Source organism: Armigeres subalbatus, chromosome 2 (genome assembly GCF_024139115.2).
Source record: "Armigeres subalbatus isolate Guangzhou_Male chromosome 2, GZ_Asu_2, whole genome shotgun sequence".
Classification (NCBI taxonomy): Eukaryota; Metazoa; Arthropoda; class Insecta; order Diptera; family Culicidae; genus Armigeres; species Armigeres subalbatus.
Window position 1 is genome coordinate 62,932,804 of NC_085140.1, and position 13,439 is coordinate 62,946,242.

General features: G+C 41.3%; 1 protein-coding gene across 23 annotated transcripts in view; it reads left to right on the plus strand.

The window, feature by feature from the left end:
* The window catches only part of LOC134208741 (sorbin and SH3 domain-containing protein 1), a 453,188-nt gene that overhangs the window by 383,328 nt on the left and 56,421 nt on the right, over window positions 1-13,439 (plus strand). Inside the window, exon 1 of one of the 23 annotated variants that reach the window (XM_062684634.1) lies at window positions 4,258-4,907. The exons of the other annotated variants lie outside the window; for them this stretch is intronic. Coding sequence (XP_062540618.1) covers window positions 4,904-4,907 — 4 coding nt within the window. The 5' untranslated portion in view covers window positions 4,258-4,903. Of the gene's footprint in view, window positions 1-4,257; window positions 4,908-13,439 lie in introns of those variants that run through there. 23 annotated transcript variants of the gene reach the window in all.

The window sequence follows — 13,439 nt, forward strand, 5'->3', positions numbered from 1 at the left end:
GTCTAAGAGATGAATGCATGTATTAGATAATTAGCAAATAAAATTAGTAAAAAAAAAAAAAAAAAAAAAAAAAAAAAATACAAAATACGTATAAGGAGCTAGTTCTACATACATTGGTTAAGCCGTAGACAGGATTACGACGCCTGCTCGACAGGATTAGACGTCTGCTAAAAAAATGAAGGGGTTTTCGGGATTCCTTTTTAGCTAAGAGTGACCAACGAGGCCGGCGGGCAAGTCCTAAAGCGACATCTGGTGGCATCTGGTAGAATAACACAAAAGCATCAGCGGATCTCGTATGATGCGTTTCTCGATCGTCTGCGACAGTGACGGGAAATGTCATTTCGATGTCATGGGACTAATTTGCTAATAACTTTTTTCACAAGTCATTTACAAGTATGCTTTCCATAAAAACATGTAGGCTAGATGTACCAGTTGTGGCTATAGCACCAGTTATCGCACTAGTGCTTTATATGCCAAATGGCCAATCAAATCACCGCAAACCAAGTTCATATCGATAAAGCATATTCATATGATACGATAACACCTTTGATCTCCTTCAAAACAAGCAAAGCATAATTGTAAAAAATGATTTTGCTCAAATTTTGACGTCCCTTGCACCAGTTGTCGCACTAGTGGTCCCTATTTGGCCAGTCCCATAAGAAAACAATGGAATTGGCCAAATAAGGAACCAAAATTAAGAATAGTGCCACAACTGGTGCATGCGTTCCTATTATGGATTAATCAATTTTGAGGATAATAACAAATTGTATTGTGGTTTTCACAGCTGTTCTACGGAGCAGGATGTAAAACCTTTCGCTTGATGTATAAAGTCCACCCACATGCCTTTTACTTATTTAAAAAAAAAATAGTTGTTCTTATGTATGGCGACAATTGGTACACCCACCCTAGCTCTTATAAGACCCGAAATGTTTTTTTCTAAGAGGTAGTTTCCCTAAATATGATATTGGCGGCGTGAGAGCCGAATTAGTTCCAAATGACATTAATGTCGTGACATTCCGTGACATTTTTTTTTAATTTCGCTTTCATGGCTCACCCTTCTTATTTAGAACTATGTGTTGTTTTGGAAACTTCAACAACATATTTTAGAAGTAGGAGTTTACGTACTCTAAACATTTGAACTGAAATAATATAGTCTTAAAATATATTCAATCACGTGACCAACCAGCTTGACATTTTTTTAATTGCCCAGAAAAGCCAAGAACATTTTCTGTCCGTCAATTTCTATGTACAGTCCAATCTCAATGAGTCGATATTGGAGGGGCTGTCGACTCCTGGAAATATCAAGAAGTGGAATATAATATTATTGGGAAGCTGTTTGAAGGAACCATCACAGTAATCCAGAAAATATTTTTTCAATATGGCATAAGGCCGTTACAAATATTTAATTTAAATTATGTCCTACTGTCCTACTGTTCACCGAAAAGTCAAGGGGGGACAATAAAAAATTAATATTAAAATGAAAAAAAAAAAACAATAAAACTCCTCGGATTTGTTAAACAATCTTTTGAAAATCCTCAAAATCGCCCGAATTTTTTTTTATGCTCCCTCAAAATATTTTTTTGGTCAAAAAAAACCGAGGAGGGGGGAGACATAATTGTTTTTAAATATTTGTATCGGCCTGATTTGCTTCCATAAGTCGATATCGAGTCATAGAATATCCACTCAAGGAGGTTTAACTATAGTCTACGTCTGCTTTAAAGTTGAGCTGGAAAACTCAGTATGGGAATAATCATGATTACCATAATCAGCTGTTAAGAAAGGGGTGTGATTCATAAAAGCAGTAGATCATATTCATACAAAGGACGAACGCTAAAAATAATACAATACCACTTAGCTACATCCCTAATAATCCTCAACATATACTGATATTGTTGTTGGAGAAGGGACCTTTCGAAAGAAAAATATAGCCGGCATATCATGGCAATTGCGCAACAAACCTGGGGTGGCATTGTGCATCTCGATTCGAACGTAATTCTATCGAGTCGAACATGTTTGACATTACGGCTTTCGATTCGATCTCGAAAACGACTCATCGTTCGAGTATGCTTGAGGAGGTACAAGAATAACGAGATGTTTTGGCATTATGGAGACTCGTTAGTACACTGAAAAACGACTCAAGTCGAATGAAAATCACTCGTCACCTTTATAGCTTTCGAATGTTGTTCGAGAGTCATTTCTTGCTGAAAGTTTTTCATTGTATTTATTATTATTTCTCTACGGGAAGAGAATAAATGTTTCATTATTGTATCTTGAAGGAAAGCATGTCATTAATATACCTACTTTTATAGTTTCCAGACAATATGCAATCTCTAATTATCCCGAAATCCACGTAAAAACAACTTCAACTAAACTCGTTTTTTTTTTTTGCAGTTTACACGTATGTTTTGATGATTTCAATAAACCGCGTGAAAAATCTATGGGGAAAATCTCCGTAAAAACGTATATATTCCAAAATCTCCGTAAAAATAGTTGAGTTAAATAAAAACCGCGCAAGAGATGACCCAAGTGAATTTAACTAAAACACATGGAAACATCTAAGTAATTTATTATCGAATCCTTTTTAGCTTTAAATTATTTAGCTCAAAATTGGATCTGTGGCATAAACTCGAAATAATATAATAAATCGCTAAAGCATTTGATGAGTTTGATTGCTCTACGCATGCGGTCGCGTGTACTCAGACGACTAATGACGGTGGAAGACCGACACTTGATTACAATTAGATCAATCAAACTAATCAAATGCTTTAGCCAAGCAAGCCTTTGGCACAAATCCGCCCAGCCCGTTGTTGGGGCCATAGAGTGTGATCATCTCGATTGATAAACAATGTGCACTCGCTTGACTGTGGATATACAACAGATTGATTGAACAACAGGAGATTGGACAAAACAAGCATCCGGAAGATATTCAATTAGCAAAAAAGAGCTAACCGCGGTGGAGGTTGGTACTCGGATTCTGATGGCTTTTCCACAAACGTGACCTTTAAGTGGTCTTGTTGTGTAGGGGTTATCACGCCTATCTAGAAAGTAGGAGGTTGAGGGTTTGAGTCCCTACAAGACAGGTGGATTCTTTTTCGCAAATTTCATATCAACTTGTCCATTTAGAAACATGTGCTGTGCATATGCACAGCCAAGACATATAACAAAAAAATGGTTTACGTACGGCTGAATAATATGCCATTAATAATAAAACTTATAATTTGTGTCGTAAATATATCTCAATTTATAAAACATGTCGAATTGGCATAATGTTTTAATCGGTTTCAACTGCTCAATAAATAATATTGATTGTATAGTCATTGAGCATGATTTGCTTGTTTATAAATTAACTGCCAATTCATGCCCTGAAGGATGCCTTTCCAACAGGCAACATGCTTCACGCAGATGAAATTACTCTTATTCTCTTTGTTTACTCACATTCGCAATGCGCTGAAGGTTGTCTCTCCAGCGGGCGGCATAATAAACACGGAGACAGCTATCTCTTATTCTCTCTGTTTACATTTCGTTTGACAGAACATACTCGATTGAGCTAGTACAGCACCATTCGAAATCTTGTACTGCGACTGAATGAAGTCGAACGAAATACATAATGCCGCAATTTTTTCGAAACGAATGCAAAAACGTACGAATCGAGTGATTCGATTCGAGATGCGCAATGTCACCCCTGTTTCTTCCATGCCTGTTTGCTACGATCGCGAAAACCCGGGTGTAAACAACATACCACCACCGGGCACTTCCGACCGTACCCTGACCGTATTGGACAAACGAGCATGACAGCACGAGCGCGATACCACCGGCCATATCCCATACCTGTACCCTGTGTGAAAAAGTCTCCATCAATTTTTTATCAAAACCCAAAACAACCAGCACACACGTTTCGTTCCATGCGTGATGCATCAATGAGCACCACCTTGCCCTGCTGTTGAATGTAGCTCGGCTCTCCGGGTCTACACTATCAGTCACAGTGAGCGAGGTTACCGCATCGCACCGGCCGGAGGTGTCGTGACTCACCTGGAAAGGTGTGTTGTGGTTGAGTTTATCAGCGTCGAACGTCGTCAACGACGACGTCGACTTCAACACGTCCAATATGAGTACCATGGAGGTAACCTGCTAACAAAACAACCACCCGTTCGGAGGTACTCGTACTGAGCGACCACATGGTGCACCGCGACGCGTCACTACGCGGCGAGATTCCCCTAACTTGGTTACATGCACCGCACGGAGTTAGTCACTCGCTAGATTCAGTTGGCGTCGGACGTTCGCGCGTTGCAAAAACTGATCGATCGCGATCGCAACAATTTATTACGTTGAGTTGAGATAAAAAAGACGCGCGCCAGAGCGCTCGTGTGTGATGATTAATTGCCGTGATCGGCACTGAAGTTTGATTGAAGCAATCATTCGTTGGTTGGGGTTGGGATTGTGTGTCTGTACCAAGCTTACAGCGAACCGTGTGAGCATTTAGTGAGTTATCGTTATTGTCCAACGAAGTGTGCCGCAACGTGCGTGTTACGTGGTTAGCATCGGGTTGGGTTATGGTCGCACCTCTGTAGGGTCCCCAAGACGTAGCGGAGGGCCACCGGTTCACGGTGAAAAGAAAGTGATTTTTCTGCACTCCAAAGGGTTCGAGTGCACGTGTGGCGCGGTATCTTATTAGCCTTTAATTGAATACTGTTGCAACGGAATATCAAAGGGCTGAGAACAAAGAAGAAAGCAGCTTGTTGTGTGACCTGTGCGCCACGGGGGATCGAAAACTTGGCAACACACTTCAGAGCTTGCGATAGCAACGCAAAATTGATTAAACAACCGGCTGGTCGTATATGATTTATGCTCGTGCCTGGAGCAGCAACAACAACAACGAGAAAGGAACGATTGCAAGAATCCATAAATGGGTAAATAGCCATACCAAAGCAACATAATCCCCCAGCGACGATGTGTAGTACTAACTAAGCGAACAAACAACCCACAGATAATATCTCCATCTAATCTATCCGAGCGAAAGTATCAGTAAATCGATAAAACCATTTATCCATAGCGGGGTAGAAGCGCCGCCAAAAGTGCGTGGAAAAATATTCTATTTTTAGATGCATCAGCGGAAAATCAAATCGCTTTTTCGCACCGCCGACCGCCACAGCATTGATTGGATGCCAAAACCCTCTCGCTTCGGGAACGGATATTTTTGATATGAATTTCAAACGTTTCGTTGACATGTCAACCTGTGCTGAAGCGAACCGGACGGTACATACTGTGCCAATTTATTGTCGATCCAAATAGATTTGAATTACTTCCGTTTTCTCACGGCATTACTGTTCACCTGCGGCAGGGTCTGTTCTCAGCACAATATTTTCAAATTTTCGGAACGGTTGTATTATTGCATGTTTCCGGCTATAGCCATACCGCGTATCAAACGATATGACGAATAAGAATTTGGACAATTATAATTTAAAATGGAGTACAAAGAGGAATTCAACCGACTGATACGGCACCCAATCAAATTACGATTGCAATTTACTTTGGTATTTATTACTATTATACCCTAAAAGCTGGATCTAATATTCTTTTCTCATTGAAATTTTAGTCATTTTCATTTAATATAGTGTTTGTCCAAAACAGTGGATAACACCCCTCCCTCTGGTTTTGCTGAAAATGAGTAAATTTTCTGTGGGATATAAATAAGGAATGGTCGTTTGGCGGAAAGTCATTTGGCCGAAAGAATCGTTTGGCTGAAAGGGTCATTTGGACGAAAGAATCGTTTGACCATTTCGGCCAAATGACCCTTTCAGCCAAATGGCCCTTTCGGCCAAACGACTCTTTCGGCCAAATGACCCTTTCGGCCTAATTACCCTTCCGCCCAAATGACCCTTTCGGCCAAATGACCCTTTCGGACGAATGGTCTATTCGGCCAAATGGTATATTCGGCCTAACGGTCTGTTCGGCCAAATGGTATATTCGTCCATACAACTTTCGGCCCAGTGGCATTCGGCCGAACGGTATTCGGCCAAACGACCCTTCCCCTTTATTGCTTTGTTGGGGCTTCTCGCCTCTGCTGCAATATCCTGCCGGATTCCAATCCAGTGCTTGCTTATAAATTTCGACTCCGCTCTTCCTTCATGTCCGCCTTCCTTCATGCCCGCCAATCCACTTCCAATCCACCTCGAGTTTCTGTTGATGTCGGTTTTGGATGGCCTCTACATCCATCAGACCCGAAATAAAAACGCGTAGACATCGGCTGTTGAATACTTGCAGCTTCCATGTGATCTCTGCTGATACACACCAAGTGTCACTGGCGTATATCAATACAGATTTAATGTTAGAGTATAATATTCGAGTGGTGATGCGTTGACAAATCCTATTGGATTCCTTTGTTAAACTCACCAAAGCACCCGTTACACCAACTGCCCTAAAGTTGGAAGAATATTTCTTGATAACATCCAAACGGTTTAATCTTGTTGATGTTGATGGTGAGGCCCGCCGTAGAGCAGCGTTTGTTCAGGTAGTTCAGCTTACTCTGCACAGAATCGTTGTGCTAGTAGGGCAACGTCATCAGCCAAATCGAAATCTTTTAAATGCTCTTTATATACACAGCGATTGGCTTGCTAGCAGCGCAGCCCAAAGTTTGGAACACGGTTAATCGTATCCAGAATAATCTAGTTGATTACTCTGAGTAACAGCAGCGGTGATAGAATACATATTTGCCTTACCCCAGGGACTACATGAATGGTAACAAATAATGTCAGTTATGCAAGACAATCGAAAGCTTTTTCGTAGTCAATGAATACCAATAAAGGTTTGGCATAACTCTGCCTTTTTCATGTCATGCGCTGTTCTTACGCCATTCTGCACCTAACATCTATTATCCCTATCGTACATTACGTCTAACGTCCGTTATGCTTAACAAACTTACGCCTAACGGAGTTAAGAACCCTACACACATTCCAGAAAGATGATTAGATTCGTCCCGGAGACCCTTACTCCAACTCCCAATCGAGAGACCGAATCACCAAGCATCTCAGTTACAGATCTGCGGAGAACTTTCGAGTTGTCCCCTCTTATTGAATTTGGCTTTGGAGGAGCTCCTTTCCCCATGCCAGTGGACCGACTGGGTGAACAGGGTTAGGGACAAAAGGTCGATATGACAAACGGTTGAAGGACAAAAGTTCGAAAGACAAAAGGCCGAAGGGACTAATGGTTGAAAAGAACAAAACGTCGAAAAGGCTCGAAGGCTTGAAAGGCTCGAAAATAATAAAAGGTCGAAAGGGACAAAATGTCGAAAGCTCTTCTGTCTCTTTCGAGGTTTTGTCTTTTGGACTTTTTGTCCTTTCGACATTTTGTTATTTCGACCTTTTGTCTTTCTACCTTCTGTCTTTCGAACTTTTGCCATAGATTCTCGAAATGAATTCCCACAACGGTAAGATTATCGCTAAGCTGTAGATTGTCGAAGGGGATACCCACCCATTTGCATTTTCCGACTGAGGAAACTCATGTAGAATGCGAGATGACGAGGTCTTTTACAGAGCTCGATTGCGACGAGAAGTTGATATTCCCGTAGAAATTCCCGTTGATATTCCGGTTTTTTGTCTTCCGGAGGATATCATGCACTGGTCGATAGGAAAAAAGCGATCCACCAATCACCATAGAGGGGAGTATTCCAGAAGGAATCCTTACGTACTGGTTCAAAGTCGGGATGAGAATCTCGACCAAATTCAAGGTTAGGTTAGTTACAATTCTGGTCCGATAACTGACCGAAAGTGAGGGAGCAACGTAAGTTCCGTTTGGCAATGGGTTGTTGTACGTATGTAATGATGTAGTTGTTAGGAGGAAGGCTCCGCAAGGCAATCAAAAAGAGAGTGACTGTCAGAACAGACCTCTGGGGTGTCCAAGTGCGATTGAACGCCTTCGAGATGTCTAAGAAATGGTGCTTTTCTTCCTCGAAGGCGTTCTGGAAAACGTACCATAGGCCGGCGAAGTTTGAGCTAGTTCAATTCCAAGAAGGTGGTTTTAGCTGCAAGGTTGTTGCTTCAACATTGGATACCTCACTCCACTCCATCCAGTTCGGGTTTGGACATAACCCCCCCCCCCCTCCCTAGAGACAAAATTTTCGAGGAAAAATATTATTCGAACCCTCACAAATTAATTTTTTTTTTCAGGCAACTCCCCAGACCAATTTTCTGGCTACGCCACTGCTTCAAGCCATAGCGTATTATATTGGTTTGATGCAGGTGTTCTAGGTTCTTCAAATTGTTCTGGAGCTCAGTTCAATTATTCTATCAGGTCAACTCTAACAAGTCCCTAGAGCCCTTGCGTATAATGTGCAGTGCAAATAAGTTTTATGCAGGTGTCCTAGGTTCTCCATTTTTTCTGGAATTCAGATCAATTGGTCTACAAGGTCAACTGAGAACCTAGAACATCTGCATCAAACTAATTTGAACTGCACATAATGCGCTAGGGCTCTAGGGACTTGCATGGACTGGGTTGATTTCGATTGAATACCAGGCGTATTTGACCTTGTATACCAATTAATCTAAATTCCAGAAAATTTCGGAGAACCTAGAACATCTGCGTCAAACTAATTTAAAGTGCATATGTGCATGCTGGGCAGATTTTGGTTTGATTAGCCTGGTGATTAAAAGTGATTAAATTTGCATAACAAATTTAGTCAGAAGATGAATAATCGCACAATTGTACCATGCGTCTCCATATGCTTTTATGCTTATATGCTGCTGAACAGTTTTCAAAATCCCAACTTATCGTTTCCCATTTGGAGACCCATTTTTGCCTTAATAACACTCATGGGGACCTTCAGATATTTTAGTAACTTAGATTATCGTAATAACTAAGTATTTTAACTTATATGAATATGCCATCATGCAAACATCCAAGTGACTTCAACGCCGTTAAAGAGATGTACCTTTTCCAACGTTGTGACCAAATAAGCTTGGAATTTTCCCAATCAAACAAAAAACGTCAGTAACCAGTCGATTTTAGAGGTTGAGAACTACAAATGCAACACAAGGGCATCGCGAACAACATTTACTGTCGACCAGTGTAATTGTTTCTAGTGGGTCTAAGGGATATTCAAATCTTATCTTAAATTTGTCTAATGAAGTCAATGAAGCGAAGGACAAGGACATCGACAACCGCTGGATGACTGAATACGATATCCATTTGGAGCTCCAGATGGTAGGGAGCCAACAGTCTAGTATCGCTGAGGGAGTTATCTTTATCTTAGATTGGAAGGATCTATTGGAATCGAGAAACTTCTTCTTGGTCCCCTGTATGATAGTTCGGCATTCGTTGTGAAGACTTTTAACGGATGCCATATCAAGCGGTTGCGATGGAATTTTTCAATATTTCCATTCATTGTTATTTGGGTTCAACTACGTTAGCTGAACGGGACAAGTGAGCTAACGTAGTGCTGCATCAAAAGGCATGTGCAGTGATTTGAATTTGAGAAATTCATTTAGGACATAAAGGTCCGGAGTGATAGTGGTAACATAAATAGCTGTTGCGAAACAGCCATTGAAAAAGGTGGCAGAATCATCGTTGAGGGGCACCCAGTTAGCAGTCCCAAAGACTTCGAGGAGGGAATACCACGCGGAACAGATCTAGACCCGACCCAATCAAGATGCTGCGCTTTCATATTCCCCAGAAACAGGAGGGGGCAGAGAGATACTGATCAAGTCATCTTGTAGATGTTCACAAGACTCTCGCTGAGCTGTAGGGTGTTGAAGGGGATGACCCGAAGCTCTTTTATCGCTACAGAATGTCGAAAGTTCCTCCCTTCCTTTGCATTTTCCGACTAAGGAAGCTCCTCCTATTGAAACTCAGTTGGCTTCCTGCTCCACCTCATCGAGTTGGCCTAAGAGGAGTCTTGGGGGGTTCCTTCCCGAAAACTTTCGGCCTGTGGTATAGTATTCAAAATTGAAGGGTTGTTGTACTCGTCTTCGCTTAGTAGGGAGGGAGGAAACTATTAATAGCGAGGTGGCGAGGTCTAATGAAGAACCCATTTGCAACGAGAAGATGATATTCCCGTGGAGATTCGTTCTTTGTCTTCCGGAGGATATCGTGCACTGGTCGATAGGGAAAAAGCGATCTCCCAATCACCATGCCTTTATTCTAACAGAATTCTGCCAACAGCTCGTCAAATTCGCTATTTTTACGAGACCTTAACGCCGCATGACACGCTTATAATTTGTGTTAACGGAGTCAATCTTTCTCTATTGATTTCTCGAATGGGTTGTAAAATCTCGGGAACAGTAGACTGTTGTTTTGCTTACTTATTGAGTACCGTTTTGACTCAAATCCCAAACATGACTCATATCGGTGCCTCAATCACTCATAAGTTACGATTCTCACAAAACAGCCTAACGGAAACGACTAGTCTAATCACCACATCCTCAGGTAACGCTCTCAAAACCAGACCTGACCCCGTCCGGTCGCAGCAATTATCTTTGACCCGTAAGCCGCTACCCATTGTCACGTAATGGGTGTCTTCAGCCCATAAGCGCATAATAAATTGCATAAAAGCGCACTCACCACATGAGCTCGAGAGCTAAATAGATTAAATGGTTGGGGGAAGTTGTGTTGCCGTTTCATACAGCAGGCAAGGTAAAGCTCATCTTTGCCGACCTAAGCCGCCCCACTGCGTCATAATCGTAATGATTATAATTACCTCAACATTGCATTGCCGCCACCAGGCAATCAAGGTGTTGTAAAACGTCCATAAAAGACAACGTGCAGAAGAAGTTACTTAGGTGGATAAACCTTCTGCCCGAAATGTTGATGGACGATGCGCTGCTGCTGCTGCTGCTACCAGCTACTACTGCATAATGACCTGCGAAAATTTGCAACCTTTTTCCCACGGTCGGTCGATTAGGCTTACTACCAAAATGGCACTCGCAATAATGGTAATGCTGCAAAAAATGTGTTGAAGTAGATATAAACAGCCGCCCATATCAGTGTAATAAAATATGGATTAAATAGTTTAGGTTCTGTTTTACAGTTTATTCTCGCAGTGATTCAACTTTTGCAATTAGGTTTATCAATTTCACAATGTCTTGGTTGGTACAGGTCTGTACCATTGCATTGTATGAGAGTCGGATCATAGACCCAATCACAAATGTAGTTTTATAATCACCTGCAATCACAAATGTAACACATATAATCTAAAAAGATTTGTGCCGACAATGTCCTTGTAAATTCCATTAATGATGGAAAGATGTTTAATGAACAACTTACCAACGTTTATTACGCTGGGTATTGTGCGGGGATCGATGTCACTACAATAAGACCGTAACCATGTCCAAACAAAAAGACCTTCTTGTTTATTTTCAATAATTATCAAATAAATTGCATACTGTATCAATAAGGTATACCACAACGATAAAGAAATTTACTATGGAAGAATTGGAATGATGATATCATTGAATTTAGTAAGCATAATAATTTGATATGAGGATTAATTTTTTCATGGAGTTTATATCTAAAAGCATCAATTAGCCTATTTCAATTCGACATATTGAATCACACCAATCCTAAACCAATCTCCCCAATGCATCGATCAGCCTTCAGCAGTAGCAAAAACCATTACTTAAACGCATTTCGTTCAATGATGCTCTTCACACTCGGGTGCCTATAAATATTGATGGTGTCTACTTCGTATCTCGAAACCAATAACTTCCAATCTTTCCACAAACAACGATCCTTATGAAACTTAAAACCTCAAATACGTACTACCTCGCTCAGCACGACTCATCTTCTTCATGGCATATGATCGAGCTGCTGTATAAAAACGCAGCGATGACTACCCCTCATCGATTGTTGTTCGTCATTATTTAATTTACCCATGAACGCAAACCGGTGGTGGCGAGGGGCATGGTGCGTGCGGGCGTGCGCAGACTCAAACTTTGCCACCCGCTCGCCACAAATTGATGGAAACATCTCTTTATGCCTTCCACCAATAATGGTGCAATTCTGTTCACACCTACCCGCGCTCTCGCGAATCAATCAATCATTACCAATTATACCGGCACCAATTTAACCACTTCTTGAGCTTGTGGCAAAAAAAAAAGAAATAAATTGGAGGTTTGATTGAAAAATTGAATTCGCGCACCCGAATAAACGATAGAAGTTGCGCGATAATTCAACAAATTTCACACCTGTTTCGGAAGCCTAGCGTGCTGCGCTGATTGGAAGGCAACGAGACCGTAATTTGATAATGTTATTTACCTGTGTGTTCAGAGTTCAGTTTTTGTAAGGCTCCTAAAATTTATATTCATTTTGATTTACCATCAATAAAGTTAGTTTCTGACAATCCATTCTAAATCGTTATCTTTCATTACAAAGCAATTTTACTCCATTTTTTAGTTAAACGTTCTTCAAAAGTTGGTAATTGGTATCCAGTGGAACTACCAGTCATTGAATTCAAATTATGACGCAGATGAGTAAAGCCTGTCAACGTTTAAATTGGGACGGTCAAATAATTTTCAATTGAGTAGATGCTATTCTACATTTATACTTCATTTAAAAAAAAGAGAGAATAGAGGGGAACTAATCATTTAATCGTTTGTGGTATTATCGTACCCTACCTACCTGGATACCTGGTTGGCTACAGAGCGTCGATACACCTATGTATTGCGTATTGTAAAGCTCCATAATCGTCGGTCCAGGGCAATGTTCCTCCAGATTCCCCGAACGTTTCTGGTCCCCAGGTCCGATTCCATCGCTAGCTTGTTCGGGTTCTCTGGTGAACAATGTTTTCACTATTCTTTCTTAGGACATTCGGACTAAGTGGCCAGCCAACTGAAGTATGCCTTATTTTATACGATTCATAATATTTTCTTCTTTGTACACCAGGTTCCAGGGATTCGAGTGGAGTTATTTTTGCCCACCGCACGACTAAATAAGCTAAAATATTGCTCATTTTACCCCTGCAAGTTGTACTCCCGGAATTTATCAAGGATCATCCGCAGGCCAAACATCTGATCCATCGTTGATCGGCCCTGATGAAAACCTGCCTGTATTCACAGACTGCTCAAGCGGTCTCAGCCTGTTAAACAGAATACGGGACAGAATTTTGTACACCGCCTCTGTAATCGGCACACTCTAGTCTGTGCCCTTTCCTATAATTCGGTCATATGAGTTCTTCATCCTCTCATATTTTCTGGATAATGTAATGGATCGATTGATGCAGCTGCTCACTTCCGTTTTTGAGTAGCTCGCCCGGAAACTCGTCCTTCCCAGCAGTTTTACTGTTTTTCAGCTCGTTTAAAGCCTCCTTTACCTCATCCAGCATTGGTGGTTCCACTGCATGGTCGTCACCGACTATGCCCATCCTGCTCCCTTTTACACCTTCATTTTCACCGTTCAAAAAATCTTCGAAGTGCTCCTTACACCTGGCTACCACCATAGTCTTGTCTGTCATC